The sequence below is a fragment of the Macrotis lagotis genome, chromosome 5 (assembly GCF_037893015.1).
Source record: "Macrotis lagotis isolate mMagLag1 chromosome 5, bilby.v1.9.chrom.fasta, whole genome shotgun sequence".
Taxonomy (NCBI): Eukaryota; Metazoa; Chordata; class Mammalia; order Peramelemorphia; family Peramelidae; genus Macrotis; species Macrotis lagotis.
Genome location: NC_133662.1, coordinates 2833732 through 2852306, shown reverse-complemented (window position 1 = coordinate 2852306; position 18575 = coordinate 2833732). Strand labels below are relative to the sequence as shown.

Genomic DNA, 18575 nt, shown 5'->3' with positions numbered 1-18575 from the left:
GCTGCCCAGGTGCTTAAATCTCCCCGTGCCTCAGTTTCCTCATCTGTGAAATGAAAGGATGGGAGCGGATGGTCCCTTCTAACCCTAAGTGGGTGCTGCCCAGCTCTGGGCCCTGGGCCGGCTGGTCCTCCTCGCTCTCCTCTCAGGCGCAGGCGCAGGCGCAGGCGCAGGCGCCGCGCACGCAAAGCCCCGCCTCCAGCGGGGCTCCGCCCCCAGGAGCATTCCGCGCGCGGGAGCCGGGGCCCCGCCCCCCGCCCGCTCCCGCGCGGCGCTAGCCCCGCCCCTTAGGCGCCCGCTGGACCCCGAAGCTCCGCCCCTGGTGTGCAGTTCGGGTCCCAGTTCCGAACCACCGAGCTCTACCAGGGCCCCGCCCCGAATCCTTGTGGCTCCGCCCCTTTCCCCCGTGCTGCTCCTACCGGTCGCGAGTTTCGAATTACACGCGTAACAGCCACGCCCTCGCTTCGAGTCACGCCTTTTCGCGCATCCTCCGGAGTAGGGGGCGGGCCGAGGGGGCCGGAAATGATTGCAGATTGGAGAGGAGGAGGAGGCTGAAGTACCAATCACCCTGAGGCCGGCAAAGCTGGCTTCCCGCTTCTGGGACTTCGTGGTCTCGTGACCCGGTAAGGGGGCGGTGCTGACCCTCGACCTCTGACCGCGCGCTGCCGCCGATCCTGGCGGTAGATGCTTTTTGTGGGGGCATGACGCCCCCTCAGCCCCACGGGCAGCCGGCCTGGCCCGGCCCCGCTCCCGGCCCGCCCGCCGAGGGGTGGACGGCGCGGCTCGGGGCCCGGCTGGAGCCGCCCGCCCTGCTCCTGCTGCAGCTGCTGCAGTCCGGACCCAGAGGGGCACTGGGGGCGCTCAGAGCCCTGCACAGGCTCCGGGCTGGGGGCTCCGAGAGGCCCTTCAGCTGGGGCCCCTTCCTGGAGGCGCTGAGCCAAGAGCAGCCGGTGCTGCGGGGGCCCGATCACCGCCTGGAGCTGTAAGTAGCGCAGCCCCCCACCTGGCCCACCCCAGCTAGGCGCCCATCAGGCGGGATCTTCGTGGGCCCGTGCGTCCGTCTGCGTGTCTGCGAGTCTGCGTGTCTGCGCCCGTGAATCCATGTGTCCGTGTGTCCGTGTGGGTAGTTTTTTCCAAACTTTCTTTGAAGCATCTAAAAAATGAGATGCAATTATCCTGTCCAGACCACTCAGGGCCTCCCCTCGCTTCCTTTCTTCCCTCCAATCAGTGACTCAGTACGTGTTCATTAAAGGCTCACTGTGTGTGCAAGGCACAGTTTGAAATTGGGGACAAAGTATAAAAGAAAAGCACAAACAGTCCCTGCCCTCAGGGCCTTCCCCAGATGGCATGTCTGCTTATCATTTTGGTTATTAACAACTGCAGTCAATTTTAACAGGCATTTTTACGCCCTGTTTTTAGCTGCTGCGGCAGAGGCCACTCAGGTTACAAAAATGAAGTATCCCCCTAACCTGCGTTTCCACTATGGAAGCAACATTCCAATAAGTAATACAAAATGCATGCAAAGTAATTTTGGGCTACAGGATCAAGAAAGTCTTGCACTAATATTCCAATAAGTAATACAAAATGTGTGCAAAGTAATTTGAAGTGTGGGATCAAGAAAGTCTTGCACTAACTTATCCTTGTAGGAAACCAGAGATTTTATGAGGTAGAGATAGTGAAGCTTTTCAAGAAGAGTGGGAAGCTGCAGCTAGGTAGAAGGCGAATTGGAAAAGACCATAATAGTCTAGGCAAAGCAGATTAAAAGCTACAATACTTGGCAACTGATTGGATATACAGACTGAGCAACACAAATCCCAGATTTTGAGATTTCAATTCTAGGTAATTATACAGATTATAGTATCTTTGACAGAAATAGGGAAGTATTAAATTTTTAGTGATGTTTCATTTATTTGATATAGTGCAAATAGATCTAGTTTTAGAGAAAGAGAACTTAGGTTCAAATTTTGGCTTAGCCACTTCCTAAGTGAACTTGGGCAAATCATTAAATCTCTCTGTGCCTCAGTTTCTTCGTTTGTAAAATGAGAAAGGTTGAGCTAAATGATATCAAAATTCCCTTCCAGATACAAATCTGTTAAAATATATTTCATTGAAGAGGGGTGGGAAAGAGAATTTTGTTCTGTTTTGCAGATGTTGAATTTAAGGTGTCTGTTGGATAGTCAGATGGAGATGCCTAGCAGTTGGTGACAGTAGTACTAGAATTCATAATAGGGATATATCAATCTTGCATCCAATTTCTTAAAGATGATCATTGAACCTATAGGAACTGATTAACTCTCCAGAGGGTAATCATAAAGTCGGAAAAGAAAAAGTCCTGGGAAAAAACCCAAGGGAATGCCTGTTTATTAATTAAGCACCTCTAGTTCACAAATCTCTCTGCTAAAGATTTGGGCTTCAAAGATTAAAAGTGCCCCTGTCCTTAATGAGTTAGGACATGTTCATAGATAAATATGACTTATCTATGAAGCTGTTGTATCAGAGGAAAAGTACGAAGCATGCTCTAATTCAGTTCTTTTTTTATTTTCCTAACCATATGCAGTGATAGTTTTCAACAATCATATTTTGCAATGTTTTGAGTTTCACATTTTCTTCTTGTCTGCTTTTTTCCCCTGACAAAAATCAGTCTAATGTAGGTTTTACATATATTACCACGTTAAACATGTTGTGAAAGAAGAATCAAATCGAAATGGAAGAAAAAACATTAGAGTGAAAAAAAATAATACATAAGACAAATTTTAAAAATTGAAGACAGTAAACTTTGGTCTGCATTCAAACTCCATAGTTCCTTCTCTAGATATGGATGGTGTTTTCTATCACAAGTCTTTTAGGATTGTCTTTGATTATTGTACTACTGAAATGAACAAGTCCATCCTATTTGATCATCAAACAATGTTTCTGTTAGCAACAGTTCATGTACATCTTTCCAGGCTATTCTCAAGTACCATCCCTAATGATGTTTTATAGAACCATAGTGTTCTATCACATTCATATACTACAACTTGTTCAGCCATTCACCAATTGCTGGGCAGCCCCTCAATTTCCAAATCTTTGCCACTATGAAAAAAGCTGCTGTAAATATTTTTGTACATATTGGTAAACCAGAAGTTCTTAACCAGGGATGCCTGAAACTATGAATAGATTTCAGGAACTCTGTGAACTTGGACAGGAAAAAAAATTACATCTTTATTTTCACTAATTTCTAACTAGGTGGCTGTGTGACCCTGAGCAAGTCACTTAGCCTTGTTTGCCTCAGTTTCTTCATCTGTAAAATGAACTGGAGAAGGAAATGACAAACCAATATCTTTGCCAAGAAAACCCCAAATGGGGTCACAAAGAGTGAATCACAACTGAAAAATGACTAATCAATTAACATTTATTTGTTCCAATTACACAAATTTATATGTGGTACATAAGTTTTGGAGTACAGGATCAGTGCATAGAGTGTTGAGGCATAGAGTCAGGAAGACTCATTTTCCTGAGTTCATATGATTCCAGTGTCTTTGCCAAGAAAAGAAGAGTGACTGAACAACATCATTACTGTTTGCATATCATCATCTCTCTCACGTGAGAATGAAGGGTGTCTTTTGCCTTTCCTGTTGGCCTAAACATTAGACATACTGTTTGCACACATTTGGAGCTTAATAAGCAATGCTAATTGACTGGACAATGCTGAAGAAATACAGGCAGTTCCCAATATAACCTTTTCTCTTTGTCTTATATTCATTCCTAAGGAGTAAAACAAATGTGGAAATTTAGGAGAATCTGTAGATGAAGTATTGGTGGAAGAGAAGACTACAATATACTTTTATTAATCACTTATTATAGTCTAGACCCTGGGCTAAATTGGAGATTTAAAAAAAAAAAAGAAAGCCAGGGGCTGCTAGATGGCAGTGGATAAAGCACTGGCCCTGGAGTCAGGAGTACCTGGGTTCAAATCTGGTCTCAGACACTTAATAATTTCCTAGCTGTGTGGCCTTGGGCAAGCCACTTAACCCCATTTGCCTTGCAAAAACCTAAAAATCAAAACAAAACAAAAAAAATAAAAGAAAGCAAGCCAGATACGGCCTCAGGGAATTTACAAGTTACTGGGAAAAGACACAAAAAGGAGATGTAAAGATATGGAAGAGCAAAAGGGACTTAAAAAAGGAAGTGTGGTAGAAGGGAAATATCCAGATACTTAAAAATCTCTTCCAGCATACTACCTGAATGTTTCACTTCATTCTATTATAAGAAATCCTACCATGTAGGATTAAGCTTTTGAATTCCTGGGTCACATGAGCAACAAGATGATGGATTAGACATTTTCTTCAATCCCCACAACCTGTCAGACCTCTTCAAAATAGAAATTATGTGCCACAGATAAAACAATTTCAGTTGTTTACATGGTCTAGAACAGCTGTGTCCAACCCACAGGCTATATGCAGGCCTCGAAGTCCATTCATGCTGCGCATGTCATGTAACCAGAAAATGATTGGGTGAGTGTATGCACCAACATTGCAACATCACAGACCAGCTTAACCCTTAACTAGCATGGTTCGACTTTTTCTTGTAACTAGCATAGTGTACAGAAGTTTTGTTTTTGTTATAAAAGATAATGATTTTAAGACATAAGACGTTTTGTATGAAACAACTTTATTGCATGCAATGTTAATTACTATTTTGTTATGGGGTTTTGAAAATAGATTTCAAGATTTTAGAAAACATCAACTGCATTTCAGTGTATTTTGCTATTCCATTCTCAGTTGACATCAACATGTTGCCTACAAACTTGCAGATAAAATGTATATCGTTGCAATCAGATATGCAACTTAAAGAAAAATTATCTTTATTGGACTTTTACAAGTTGTACCTACCTAAAGAAAAATATTAGGCGTTTCACAAACATGAACTGTTCATGATGTCTCCTTTGGGGAATCTGTATAAGCAACTTTTTACCACATGAAGCATACAAAAAGCAAAAATAAAACAAAAATTTCATATAAGCATCTTGAAAATTCTTTGCATCACACCATTCTTTATGCAGTCCTTTACAAGTTTTTGTTGGGCAGTGTGGTCCAGGAGAACTAAAAGGTTGGACACTCATGGTCTAAAGCAACCAGAATTCCCTAAAATTCCCCAAACCAAGCACTTCATGAACCTGAGCTCACCCACATCCCATAGTACAGGACATAAGGCTGCATTAGCAGACCCAAAGACTTTACAGCAAAACCCAGTCCTACACCTCATCTCCCCTCCCACTTTTGAATGCCATGGAGAGACCCTGATTCTAGGCTCCAGAAGTTTACCCAGGCTCAGTAGCTTGGCCACAACAAAAGACTGTTTGGGCCTACAGCACAGTAACCAGCAATACAAAGTGCTGAATTATATCAGGAAAATAGACTGAACTGGATCAGAGAACTGAAGAACAGAGGGAGTAAGACAGATCATCAGCACAAAATACTATATATATGTTGGGGGCTGTGCAACACACCACCAAGCCTGAAGGAAAAACACAATCCCCCTGCAGGGACCTATTCTGATTACTCAAAAGTCTGTTGGGGGGGGCAGGCAACTAGGTAGCCCAGTGGATAGAGCACTGGGTCTGGAGTCAGGAGGATCTGAGTTCAAATCCTAGCTATGTGACCTTGGACAAGTCACTTAAAAGATCTGTCAGGGCAGAGACTTAGGTTGAAGAGCAATGAATTGCCCAGTAATGGGAAGATATTGAGACACTTTGAGATTCAGCCTCCTTCCAAGAAGCTACAGAGAGAAAGGAGTCAGGAAGCAAGTGATCAGGAATATGGGGGGCAGGGGTAGTGAGAGACTAAAAGTAGCAAAGATTTCCCAAAAAAAGAACTCTCATAGACTGACAAATCAGAAGGAAATCTGACCTCCAGATCTAGTAAATGAGTTGAGACATTTCAGAATAAATGCAGCAAAATAAAGGAAGATGACCTAACACTTGATAAGACAGAAGTTCCTGTGAAATTTGAGGAGAGCATGGAGTCATGACACATTGTACCTGAATGGTTTAAAGGAGAGAAGAGAATATCAGCAGAATTTATGTTCTGAACAACAAAAAATAATGGGAATAGAAAAACTTGAATCTACAATGAGATCATGAGTGGAAAGAATTACATGAACTGAGCTGAGTGAAGTGAGCACAAAAGAACATTGTATTTATTAACAACAACATAATGAGATGATCAACTATGATGGATGCAGCACCTCTGAGCAATTAAGAGATTAAATATAATCCCAAGAGACCTGCTGTGGACAATGCCATTCACTTCCAGAGGAAAAAAACAGAATCTGAAATCATATGTTCACTTTTTAAAACTTCTTTTATGTTTTTCCTTCTTTTCTCATGGTTTTTTCCTTTCCCCTTAGTTCTAATTCCTCTTTCACAACATGACTAATACGTTAATATGTTAAACTCAAATATACATGAACAACTTTTACCAGACTATTCGCTGTTTGCCACCATAGGGAGGAAGAGAAGGTAGTAGAAAAATGTGAAAGTCATAAATTTGCAAATGAATGAATGCTGAAAAATTACCATTGCTTGTAATTGGAAAAATAAAATTTCAATTGAAAAATTTTTTTAGTTAAATAAACAATTTGCAATGGGAAGCTTCACCAAAGAAACAAAAGAAATGGCAATAGATTGAGAATGCAGATATACAGAAATGAAGAACAATCTAGAAGATGAGAAACAAAAGGACATTTAAAAACTAAAGAGTTTTTAAAAAAGTATACTTACTGCGTGAGCAAATTATATTGACCTTGAATGGATGCATAAAGACAATCTCAGGATCATAGGTTTTTCCAGAATACATCAGGACAAAAAAATCATAATACATAACAAAGAAAGTATTAGATCAGAACTGCCCAGAACTTCTGAACATAGAAAATGAAAAAACCCCAAGACTGCAAACTCTTAATTTGCAATGCAGTTCAGAAACAAGTTCTTGAGGCCATCAGGAGAAAGACCTTCAAATACAAAGGAAAGAACTTTCAAATAATACAAAATTATTTTGTACTCAACTAGAAAAAGGAAGAGGAATGGAATAATGTGTTCTGAAGAGCAGTGAAGTTCAGAATGCAACTCAGGGTGACCTATGTTGCAAATGTGAGCTAACCAAAAATGGACAAGAGATAGAATTCAAAAATAAAGAAAATATGAAATATTTTTTAGAAAGAAAACCAGAAGGGGCGGCTAGGTGGCGCAGTGAATAGAGCACCAGCCCTGGAGTCAGGAGTACCTGAGTTCAAATCCAGCCTCAAACACTTAATAATTATTACCTAGCTGTGTGGCCTTGGGCAAGCCACTTAACCCCATTGCCTTGAAAAAAATCTAAAAAAAAAAAGAAAACCAGAACTGAAGATTTTATTTGCTATCCCAACACCCCAAACAGAAATGCAGGAGGAGGAAATGAAGCAGGCAAAGGTAGCAACAGCAACAATGACAACCCAAGAATCAGGAAAAGACTTCTTTCTAAATGTATACAAGAAGGGGGAGAGGAGTGAAAGTGAAAAAAAAATGTAATCTTTTAAGATAGCTAAGGACTTTTAGTCATTCCTACATTAATGTTAGTAGGGTTTAATCAGATTGCTTTCCTATTTTTATCAGCAGAACTCCGAAGGGGAAGGGGGGCTGGCCAGCAGCTACTTCCTGGTAAAAATATCTTAGCAAATGGTTGATACTAGGTTGAAGATAACTGATATGCCACAAACCTATAGGTGAGTTAGGGAGTGTCTACCCCACACTTGTGATGATTTGCCTCAGTGGAATGAGTAAATGAGAACAATTTGTTCCAGTAGTCATGAGGGCAACTGAAGCAAGATACTGTGGTGTGGTCAGACATCAAAGGGGCCAAGATCATATGCTGCATCCAGGGCTCTCACCAGTTATCCTGACTCTTGTCTTGCCACTGGACTTTGATGACAAAGGAAGAGCCAGTGAGGCTGAAGAATTTGTGCAGTTCTACTTCATTTAAATCCAGTTCATTCCATGAGGTCATTGGTCCTTTTTGAAAATGAAGGACATACAACTATCTGCTAGACACTGCATTTTATGAATGTCTCATTTGATTCTCATGACCACCCTTATAGGTAGGTGTTATTATGATTCTCATTTTACAATTGAGGAAACTGAGACAAAACAAGTTAAAAGGCTTGTTCAGGAGTTTCCACAATTTTCTGAAATTAGATTTAGGTGGGAAGTGAATTAGAATAATGGTGTCATCCAGGAATTTGAGATGGGGAGGTTGTTAGTCCTGAATGAGAGAAAGAGTAGAAGGGCAAGTCTTGAATATAGTAGAGAAGCCTGGGCACTGGAATGGGGGGGGGGGGTTGTTGCAGAAGGAAATGGAAGAAGACCAAAGATCTTGGATTATTCATTTTATATTAATACTGTAGTTTTAGATGGATTTGTCTTTCCCCTTAGAATTCCTTGCTAGTAGTAAGTGCTCACTTGCCTTTTGTATTCTTTATAATAGGCTAATCCAACCAACCCTGAAAAGGGGCAGGAAAATCTCTTGTTTCTCTTTCTCCTGTCTAATTTAGCCCTCTCCTCCTAGAACCTAAAATCGGAGCTTATCCTATATGTAGTTCTACTCCCCTGTGGTCCTTCTTTGTCGGTTAACCAAGGAATGTATCATTTATAATGCTTTACAATTTATAATTCTTTAGGGATGAATATGTATTCTGGGTTTCAGATGACCAATGTGCCTAAAGTCTTTTGGAATTAAACCTATTTGTGAGTGGGACAGCTTATTTCCTGTGTTATAATGATGGGCACATATTCTCCCCGTTAGGTAATAAAATAGGGAGTCCTTGAAAGAGAAGGGCAGAAATACTGACTTAGAATTTTTTCTGTTCCCCCTGACCTTTTACAGAGTAAGTATTCTATGTATCTTTGTTGAATGAATCTCATTCCTTCTATAGTGTCTGCTCCCCAGACACCTCAGCCCATCAGTTTCCTTGTACTCCCACCACCCTCTGCCCACATTGTGATCCCTTGTTCAGTGTGATGCCCTCACTGCTTTCTCTTCCCTCTCCTGCCTAGGAAGCCACTGCTGCTGCAGTTGCCCCAGCTATGCCAAAGGAACCTCTTGTGCTTGCTGTTAACTGTACACAATGAGCTTCCCAAGAATGAACTCCTTCTTTTACTCCAGGCAGCCAAGTGTGACCCTAACCTGGACGCCTGGCTTTGGGCCCTGGGAGAATTGCTTCAGAGGGAACTGACTACAGATGAGATCATCAAGGGGGCCTCCCCACTGACACAAGGGTGCCAGGAACAGCTCCAAAGACTTTGTGGACATGTAGGCAGAGGATTGAGGCCAAGCTATCCTCTGGACCTCAGGGAGACTCAGAATATGGGCACTCAGCATCCTGGTAAGCGCAGGAAGGAGCCTGAACCAGAGCCTGAGGGCTCTGAGAGAGAAGTGTTCCCCAAGAGACTTCGATCCCTAGAAGGTACAGGAGAAAAAAAAGAGGAGGAGGAGCAGGAGCAGCTTGAAGAGAGGGCCACAGATGTACCGGAACCAACCCAAAGAACTGAGGGCAGTGGGGACCAGCCCATTCTGGAAGCAGCAAGCATTCCGACTGATGACAGACAGCAGGAGAAGCTGGTTGAGGTTCTGGAATTACCCAAAATCATCAAGGTGCTAGGTTTGGGGCTTTGGGTGTTGTTTGGATTAAAGAGTAGGGTGAATTATGAAGGTTATGAACAAATTGATTGGAGAAGGCCAGGAGAATGAGAGAAATCTCTCCCAGGTACCTGGAACCACAGATCTAGTGCTAGAAACATTGCCAGAGATCATCTGGTTCAATCCTCTATTTTTACCCATAAAGGAACTGAGGCTCTGAGACATTTAAGTAACCTGCATAAAGTCATAAGTAGCAACAGAGCTAGGATCTGATCCCACCTCATCTAAACTCTAAAATGAGTTCTACCTCCTCCATGTCTCACTGTGTGAGTTTATGTCTACCCAGGATATTATCCAATTATTCTTTCCATTATAGAAACCTTGGGGATCAAGGGTTTTTACAAGATACATTCTTGGTACTGCATACAGATACATGAGATAGGCAAAGCAGAAACCTATTTGCACATCCTTTACTTCATAGATACTAATTACAGTTTTCAAGTTAAAATGTCATGACCTCTCTCAAAAGGTCGTGGTTTCTTGATTTGTTCTCTTTTGATTGTTCTTCCCTAGTACTGATCCAAGGTTTCTCCCAAGAGTGTATATTCAATATTCAATAATTGATAGAAAAAAGCTAGTCTCTGGGGACCGCTTGATCTGGGAGATGCCCCAAGGAAAGGAGGTAGGAACAAATGAAACCAAACTGACTTCTCTTTTCCCTAGGACCAGGTGCCCCGAATGCTAGAACTACTGGAAACTGAATGGGAAGTAAGTGTTTGATATCTTCCCCATTCCTTTGCTCTCATGACCCTAGCTCCAAATCAAATTAGACAAGGGCATGAAGCCCCAGGGAATTATAAGAAGTCTAACATTCTGGAGACAGGTACTTGATTGGAAAGAGCCCTAAACCAAGAATCAAGGAGAAATGGACTTTCAACACAACAAGCTTTGTGGCCGGGCAAGACTCTTAGCCTCTGATTATCTCTTCTCTTCTTCCTCTGTCAATTGAGAGATTAGAATAAATTTATATTATTATTTTTTAAAGATTTTATTTATTTTGAGTTTTATAATTCCCCCCCAATCTTACTTCCCGCCCCCCATCCCACAGAAGGCAATTTGCCAGTCTTTACATTGTTTCCATGGTATATATTGATCCAAATTGAATGTGATGAGAGATAAATCCTATTCTTAAGGAAGAAACATAAAGTATAAGAGATAACAAGATCAGACAATAAGATATCAGTTTTTTTTCTAAATTAAAGTTAATATTCCTTGGTCTTTGTTCAAACTCCACAGTTCTTTCTCTGAATACAGATGGTATTCTCCATCACAGACAGCGCAAAATTATCCCTGATTGTTGTACTGATGGAATGAGCAAGTCCATCAAGGTTGATCATCACCCCCCATGTTGCTGTTAGGGTATACAGTGTTTTTCTGGTTCTGCTCATCTCACTCAGCATCAGTTCATGAAAATCCCTCCAGGCTTCCCTGAAATCCCATCCCTCCTGGTTTCTAATAGAACAATAGTGTTCCATGACATGCATATACCACAGTTTGCTAAGCCATTCCCCAATTGAAGGACGTTTACTTGATTTCCAATTCTTTACCACCACAAACAGGGCTGTTATGAATATTTTTGTACAAGTGATGTTTTTACCCTTTTTCATCATCTTTTCAGGGTATGGACCCAGTAGTAGTATTGCTGGATCCAAGGGTATACACAAGGAATAAATTACTTTAAAATCTCTTCTGCACTAACAGTCTATAATTCTTTTTCCTCTAGGGCCTAGAGGGAACCCCTCCCCTTGAGCTGCAGTTTCTCCATGAGTGCAACCCCAGCCAGGTGAGGAGAACCTTGGGATTTGTATCTCGTCTGTCTCCATCTCTCCTGTGATGAGTATCCCTATTTCTAGACCTCAGTTTCTCATCTGTTGTAGAAGGATCAAATAAACGGGACTGGAAGGCACATGGAGTTATTCTTTGGTCCTCTGCATCTGATTCACTTGGTGGGAGTAGGCAGTTCTCTCAATCTTGCCCTATGGGATGGTCAGCTGAGGTTATTCTTGAACCTTGTACTGATTTCCTACTTAATCATTCTCTCCCTCTATCTTCCCACTACTCCAGCTAGAGAACCTTTGCTCACAGCTGCAGCTCTCCCGGCTCTCAGATACAGCCCTCCTGCAGTTCTGCAACCGACTCCTGACACTCTCACCAGACCTCAGCTGTAGCAGTGCCACCATACTTGTGAGGAACATTTTTCTTGAACAGGTATGTGATGGGGATTTAGGATATTTGGAGAAGTTTGGGGCTTTGCAGGGGTATATTTGGTACATAGTGCAAGGTGACTGGTGATTGGCATTCCTGCTTCTCTCCTATTTAATGGATAAGAATGATTTTGTTTGTCTTGCTTCCTGGGCAATATCCTCTGCCTTTCTCTTACCATAGTCCCTTGCCTTCACTTGGGTCCCTCACCTTCATTTGAGTCCCTCAACAATCACCATCCCTTCATTAAAGGAACTTAAAGATAGATGCTCTACCTAGAGTGTCTTCAGATATACCTAATCTTATTTCTTTCTGTGTTTTTACTTCTTCCCAGGTTCTTTCCTTGACAGCTTCAGCCTCTCGTCTGCTCAGAGCTGCCATTAATGCATTTGGAAACAGATATCCTCACCCTGTCTGCAGAGGTCTCCTGATTCCATTATTACAGGCTGTGGGTTCAGGTTGGTTAACCTTCCTCAGGGTTAGCTCCATCATTGTGCACCAATAGAACCTTAAGCAGCTTCTCTTTTGTATCCATTCACTTGAAGTCTGAGCTATCTTTGACTCAAGAAGAGGGGCAAGGGGCAGCTAGGTGGCGCAGTGGATAGAGCACCAGCCCTGGAGTCAGGAGTACCTGGATTCATATTCAGCCTAAAACACTTAATAATTGCCTAGCTGGACCTTGGGCAAATCACTTAACCCCATTGCCTTAAATAAATTTTAAAAAATGTTTTAAAAATCAAGAAGAGGGGCAGTAGGGGTAGCAAGCCCCCATTGACTTCTTTTTTTTTTATAGGGGTTTTTTTTTTTTGCAAGGCAAATGGGGTTAAGTGGCTTGCCCAAGGCCACACAGCTAGGTAATTATTAAGTGTCTGAGACCAGATTTGAACCCAGGTACTCCTGACTCCAAGGCCGGTGCTTTATCCACTGCACCACCTAGCCACCGCCGCGCCCCCCCCCCCAATTGACTTCTGATTAAACCCTGATTAAACATGAATACTGATTCATGTCTTCTGCCCACCCCCCACTTTTTGTCATGGACTGCCCAGGGATCCTCATCTCCTTAGTTCCTTTGTTGTCACCTTTGTTGAATCCCCTGTTTCTTCTCTGTTGAATTCCCCTTTTCTTCCTTTGACTCCCCAGGCCCCATACAGACTGAGCTTCTATGTTACCTACTGGAGGAGGATACTCTGGAGTCAGACTTACTGGTGCTGTTGTTAAAGTAAGCAGTCTTCTTTCTCTGTCTCTCATCTGAGGTCAGGCAACACTTGGGACCTTGGCACATTGTCAGAAATACATCTAGAACTGGAGTAGATCTTAAGAGGTTTTTTTTATTCCAACCATCTCTGTCTCTCTCTCTCTCTTGTTTTTTTTTTCCTTTTTTTAGATTTTTGCAAGGCAAATGGGGTTAAGTGGCTTGCCCAAGGCCACACAGCTAGGTAATTATTAAGTGTCTGAGACCAGATTTGAACCCAGGTACTCCTGACTCCAGGGCTGGTGCTTTATCCACTGCGCCACCTGGCCTCCCCAGTCTCATTTTAATATAAGGAAACCAAGACCCAGAGAAATGATGAGATTTGCCAAAATGTCTTAGGTAGTAACTGAGCCAAGATTCAAATAGGACTTTTAACCCCAGGACCCAGGCTCTTGTGCTGGCCTTGGATCAGCCAATCCTATTTCCTGTTTCCTCGATAGGAAATGATTGTCACTGACTTTGAGTTTCTGCACATTTCTGCTACCCTGCTCAGATCATTAGTGTGATTTCAGATCCTGACTCAGTCAGCCATCTTATGTATACACTAAGCACCTCCTCCGCTTTTTCCTGTTGGAAATGGAAGGGAAGGTCAAAGACCTCACCTCTGCTCTCAGAAGGGCTTACAGTCCAAGAGGTTCATGTGGACCCACATGAAAAAGGAGAAAACATGGCAGCATTAACTATGACAGCACTCTGAGCTGCTAGACTATATAAAATAGCATTCAGATAGGTGGAAGAGAGAGTTTACATTGTACAGAACTGATAGCAAATGCAAATGGAATTGGGGTTTTTTGCTTCCTACTCTACTTACATTGCTGTTTCTCATTTGTCTTATGTAGCATTTTTAGCTATTTTTTTACTATATGCAGTTTTTCATAGATGGTACATTTATTGATGAGCACTGAACAAATAAATAATGGCAGCCTCCAATATGAGGAATCTAATAAGTGCAGATATATTTCTAAGCATACCCTGTTGGTTTTCCTAGAATACATGCAGTATCCTATAAACTCTTGCTTTTCAGCAGACAGCACAATGTTAGCTACTCAAAATCTGTACCTTAGCAAAAAGAAGGTTCTTGGTGCAGATTGGCTTCCATTGGCATCACCAAGGTGGATTCATCTTCAACAAGAAGTCTTTTTTGTTTAACTGTGCCCCCACTGCTCCCTTTCTTGATTCTTCTTCTCATGTTCTGGATCCTCAGCACTTATTTAGTGTTCATTTTCTACACTTTCCACATAGAACCATCTGTAGGGTTTTGTCAGTCTTCCTGTGTCATTTAGGAAACTCACAGAGATTCAGGTACCTTGAGGGCCCACAGGGGAGACCCACAGTTCTCCATTGTCCCAGAGTCCTTGAATGCCTAGCTGCATCTTCATCCAGGCCAACCCCCTCATTTCACAGCTGAGAAAATTGAAGCCCAGAGGAAAGAATGGCCCAGGGTCTCCTGGGCCTTATCAGATTAAAAATCAGGTCTCCTGATGCCAAATCCAGAGGTCTTTCTACTCTGCCAAAACTGTGCCTGAATTCAGGAGTCTGAAAAAGGGTCACTTGACCCACTGACTGATAGCTGAAGAGCTTCTCCTGCCACTTCCCCTTCATTTCCAACTTCTGCCCCTGGGATCCTGCTTCTGGTGGGTGGAAAGAATGTGGTGGGTCAGAAGGTGGGCGAGTTCTTCCCTCTCTTCCTTTCCCTCTCCCTTATCTGGGACTCTTGTTTGCAGACAAATTTTGGAGTTGCCCTGGAGAGAAGAGACCTTCACAGTGATGCAGTCCCTTCTGGGACAGCAGGTAAAGGGTCCAGACCATCGGTGATCTTAGGATCATAACTTACTGATGATTGGAGATCAGATGACTTGCACAAGGAATGTCTCAACCCAACCTGGCATTTGTTCCTCAGTCCATTCCTCCAGATCCTGTGTCACACCACCTGCCTAGCTGGGGAGTTGGAAATAATCCTACTGCAAATATCATTGAAGAGCTTCCTATGTTCTGGGCATTATGATCCAGAGAGGACCAGGCTCACATAATCCTCATTATAGCCCTAGAGGGGTGTGCTGGTATTGCTACCCTTGGTCAGTTTCCTGGAAAGACAGAAGTCCATCCCTGCCTTCAAGGAGCTCCCTCTAGGGAGGGGGCCAATGTATAAGTAACTACACGTTATGTCTAGAAGTAAATAAAAGGTAATGAGGGTGGGGGAAGAGGTATGAACCCTTGGAGAGGACGAGGAGAGGCCTTCTTTCTTACTTGACCTGGGTCTTCCAGGCCTGCTTGCTTTCCCCCTGCAGGCTCTGAGCAACATTCTGATTCTGGGTGTTTATTTTTATTGTGGAAATGAGCTGGGGTTTTTTCCCATTAAACCAGGACACAGCTTCTCCCCAAGGTCTGGTTGACAGCAGTAATAATGGTCCGTATTTATATGGTATGGGGCAACTAGGTGGCACAGTGGATAGAGCACCAGCCCTGGAATCAGGAGGACCGAATCTCTCCAGTCTCAGACACTTAATACTAACCTAGCTGTATGACCTTGGGCAAGTCACTTAACCCATTGTCTTGCAAAAACTACAAAAGTACAAAACAAATTTATATGTTGCTTTTCAGTTAAAAAAAAGATTCTTCCTATCCATTCATCTCACCTGATCTTCACAATAGTCTGGTGAGATAGACGGTGCCAGTATTGCCACTCTGGTTTTACTGATAAGGAAATTGAGACTCAGAGTGAAGTAAATCATCCAAAGCTAATCAGTGAGTAAATGCAAAGACCAGAATTCCAACTCAGGTCCTTGGGCTCTAAATCTGCTCTTTTCTCAACCTCAATAGAAAGGGAGTGGGGATGTGTCCTACCTCTACTATTGTAGCCTGCCCCAAGCCCTCTTTTCTCTCCCTCCCCCAAACACAGGTGGATTTGTCCCCAGAGAACTTCAGTGTCTTAGTGCAAAAGCTGTCTGGTGAAGGCCCAGCTGCTGCTGCTTCTGTGGGCTATGCCAAACTGGTCCTGACAGTTGTGACAAAGTACCAAGATCAGGTGAGCTTTCTGTAGGGTTGGGGACCAAGAGGGAAGGTTTGACTCAACATGGCCAGGCCTCATTTTCCTACTTTTGGTGGGAATGACATTGGGTTACTCAGGAATGCCTTCTCTAGTTCCTGCCCAAGTCTGTCCTCCTCTTGTCCTGATGAATTTAGGATAACTGGTGGAATGTGGGGAAGAAAAGGACAAATTTCACTAGAGTCCTGAACTGGCTCTCTTCTTGCCTCCAAGCTCTCAGAAGCCCACAAAGTCTGCCTGGCTTCTGCAGTGGAGTTCAACACAACCTTCCTGAAAAAGCCTCTACAGGCAGCCCTAAGACGTTTAACCCCTTGAGGAACCTTCCCTGCCAGTATCCTGAAGAACATCTAACTCAGCCTTAATTTGCCTTCACTGCCAGCTCTCTATAGCAGAGAAAGAACAGCAAGACAAGTTTGATTTCTTATCTTAGAAGCTACTCCAGAATGCTTAAAAATCAGCTCTGACCCTCTTCTCTTACAGCACAAATGATAGCTCCAACAGGATGGAGAAGGAAGAAATAGAAACAAAACAGAGACTAACTTGAGGGCATTTTAACTTTAGGGAAGTTTGAGTTGCTTTAGCTAAGCCTGAACTGAGCACACGGCTACTCCAAGATATCTGTTCTCTGTCAATTGTGCTGAAAACTTGGGGGAGAAGTCCCAAATAGAGGATCAGCCATCCTTTTTTAAAAAAAATTATTTATTTTAAATATTACTATAATAATCATGTAGTAAAAGTAAACAACCCCTCCCACACATAAAAAAGAGAAATCTTAAATAAAAATAAAGTGAAAAAAAACAAAACATGCTTCAGTACCATCTTTTCTGTCTTTGGGATAGATAGCTTTTTTTTTTTTTTTTTTTGCATAGCAGTGGGATTAAGTGACTTGCCCAAGGTTACACAGCTAGGTAATTATTAAGTTCCCTATTTGAACTCAGGTCTTCTTGATCCCAGGGACAGTGCTCTATCCACTGCACCACTAGCTGCCCTAGATAGCATGTTTTAATCTTAAGTCCTTAAGAGTTCTCTTGGGTCCCAGCATTGCTGAGAAAAGATAGGTCATCATTTTCCATAACAGAACAGCATTTCATCTCAATCATATACCATAATTTGTTCATCCATTTCCTAATGAGGGTCATCCCCTCAATCTCCAGCTTCCTACCACCAGAAAAGAGCTGTTGCTATAAATATCCCTTTCTTTTCTTCTAGTATTAATCTCTTCTGGAATATAGACTAGCAGTGGCATTGCTAGGCCAAAAGGTAGTCAACCGTCCCTTTTAACATAGAATGACAAAGAAGTAAAAAACAAGTTGAGCAAAACCAAACAATTCATCCAATCCAACATTACCCATAGTTTTCCACACCCATAGCACCCTATGAGCAAAGAAAATTTCTCAACTCTTTTTTTAAGGTTTTTGCAAGGCAAACGGGGTTAAGTGGCTTGCCCAAGGCCACACAGCTAGGTAATTATTAAGACGGTTTTGAACCCAGGTATTCCAGACTCCAGGGCCGGTGCTTTATCCACTATGCCACCTAGCCACCCCAATTTTTTTTATTTTTAACACCAAATAAGAACTGTATTTCTATATTTCAGTAGGGTCAAATTCAAACAGAAATGGGGCCCACTAAACCATATAGAGGGATCCCTTCAGGATACATATTGACTTAGAAATCTGTGTTTTATTATATTTTCTTTCAATAAATGTTTCCCAGTTGCATTTTTTGTATGGTTCCAGCATACTCTGGAGTATTTCAGACTACATGCAAGCCACAGGCCATTACTGTTTGATGCCTCTACTATACACAAAATATATCAGAAAATGAAAATTGTACTTGAAACCATGAATTTTTTACAGCTTGTCTTTTTCCTACGTGAATATAATAAACTATATTGTTTTCAAAATTATCCTGTTTCAGCATATATACTCAATGGGACAGAGTAAGAAGGAGAGAAGGGAGACAGGAGGAAGTGGGGAGATGTGAGTGATGGAGGAGAGGGTGGACCATGGGGGGTGAGAAGTCAGATATAACACATTTTCTTTTTTACTTCTTGCAAGGGGCTGGGATTGGATGGCCCGCTCGGGGCCACAGGGCTGGGTGGATGCTGGGTCTAAGGGGTGGTATGTAGACTCGGGGCCTCTTGGCCCCAGGGCCAGGGATCTTTCTGCTGCACCACTCAGCTACCCTAGGGTACATTTAAGAAGAGGGAGTGAGAGGAGAGAGAAAATACAGTGTATGGTAGTGGGGAAGTAAGAATGGAGGGAGTTGCAATCAGCAATGGCAGCAGTGGAAAAATATGGAAGTAACTTTTGTGATGGATTTATCATAAAGAATGATCCACCGGCAACAGAGCTGGAGTTGTTATAAC

General features: G+C 42.6%; 1 protein-coding gene across 2 annotated transcripts; it reads left to right on the top strand.

Moving 5' to 3' along the window:
- Positions 1–646: 646 nt before the first annotated feature.
- Positions 647–18113, top strand: FANCE (FA complementation group E). 2 transcript variants are annotated; one of them, XM_074236458.1, is made up of 10 exons: positions 648–979; positions 9065–9662; positions 10371–10415; positions 11431–11490; positions 11772–11915; positions 12244–12367; positions 13050–13128; positions 14886–14952; positions 16061–16186; positions 16421–18113. In XM_074236458.1, exons 1-10 carry the CDS (start codon positions 699–701, stop codon positions 16520–16522), a joined length of 1626 nt encoding a protein of 541 aa, XP_074092559.1. In that variant the 5' UTR covers positions 648–698; the 3' UTR covers positions 16523–18113. The 2 variants fall into 2 exon arrangements, 1 of the variants encoding a protein (XP_074092559.1); XR_012478463.1 differs by lacking the exon at positions 16421–18113 and having other exon boundaries at positions 647–979; positions 14886–15906; positions 16061–16139.
- Positions 18114–18575: the final 462 nt, after the last annotated feature.

What these genes read in the sequence shown, in the direction of transcription:
- FANCE (XM_074236458.1), top strand. Translation starts at nt 699, where the DNA reads ATGACGCCCCCTCAGCCCCACGGGCAGCCGGCCTGGCCCGGCCCCGCT. An exon ending in GGAACATTTTTCTTGAACAG is followed by an intron (nt 11,916 to 12,243) that starts GTATGTGATGGG and finishes ACTTCTTCCCAG; the next exon opens with GTTCTTTCCTTGACAGCTTC. An exon ending in TGACAAAGTACCAAGATCAG is followed by an intron (nt 16,187 to 16,420) that starts GTGAGCTTTCTG and finishes CTTGCCTCCAAG; the next exon opens with CTCTCAGAAGCCCACAAAGT.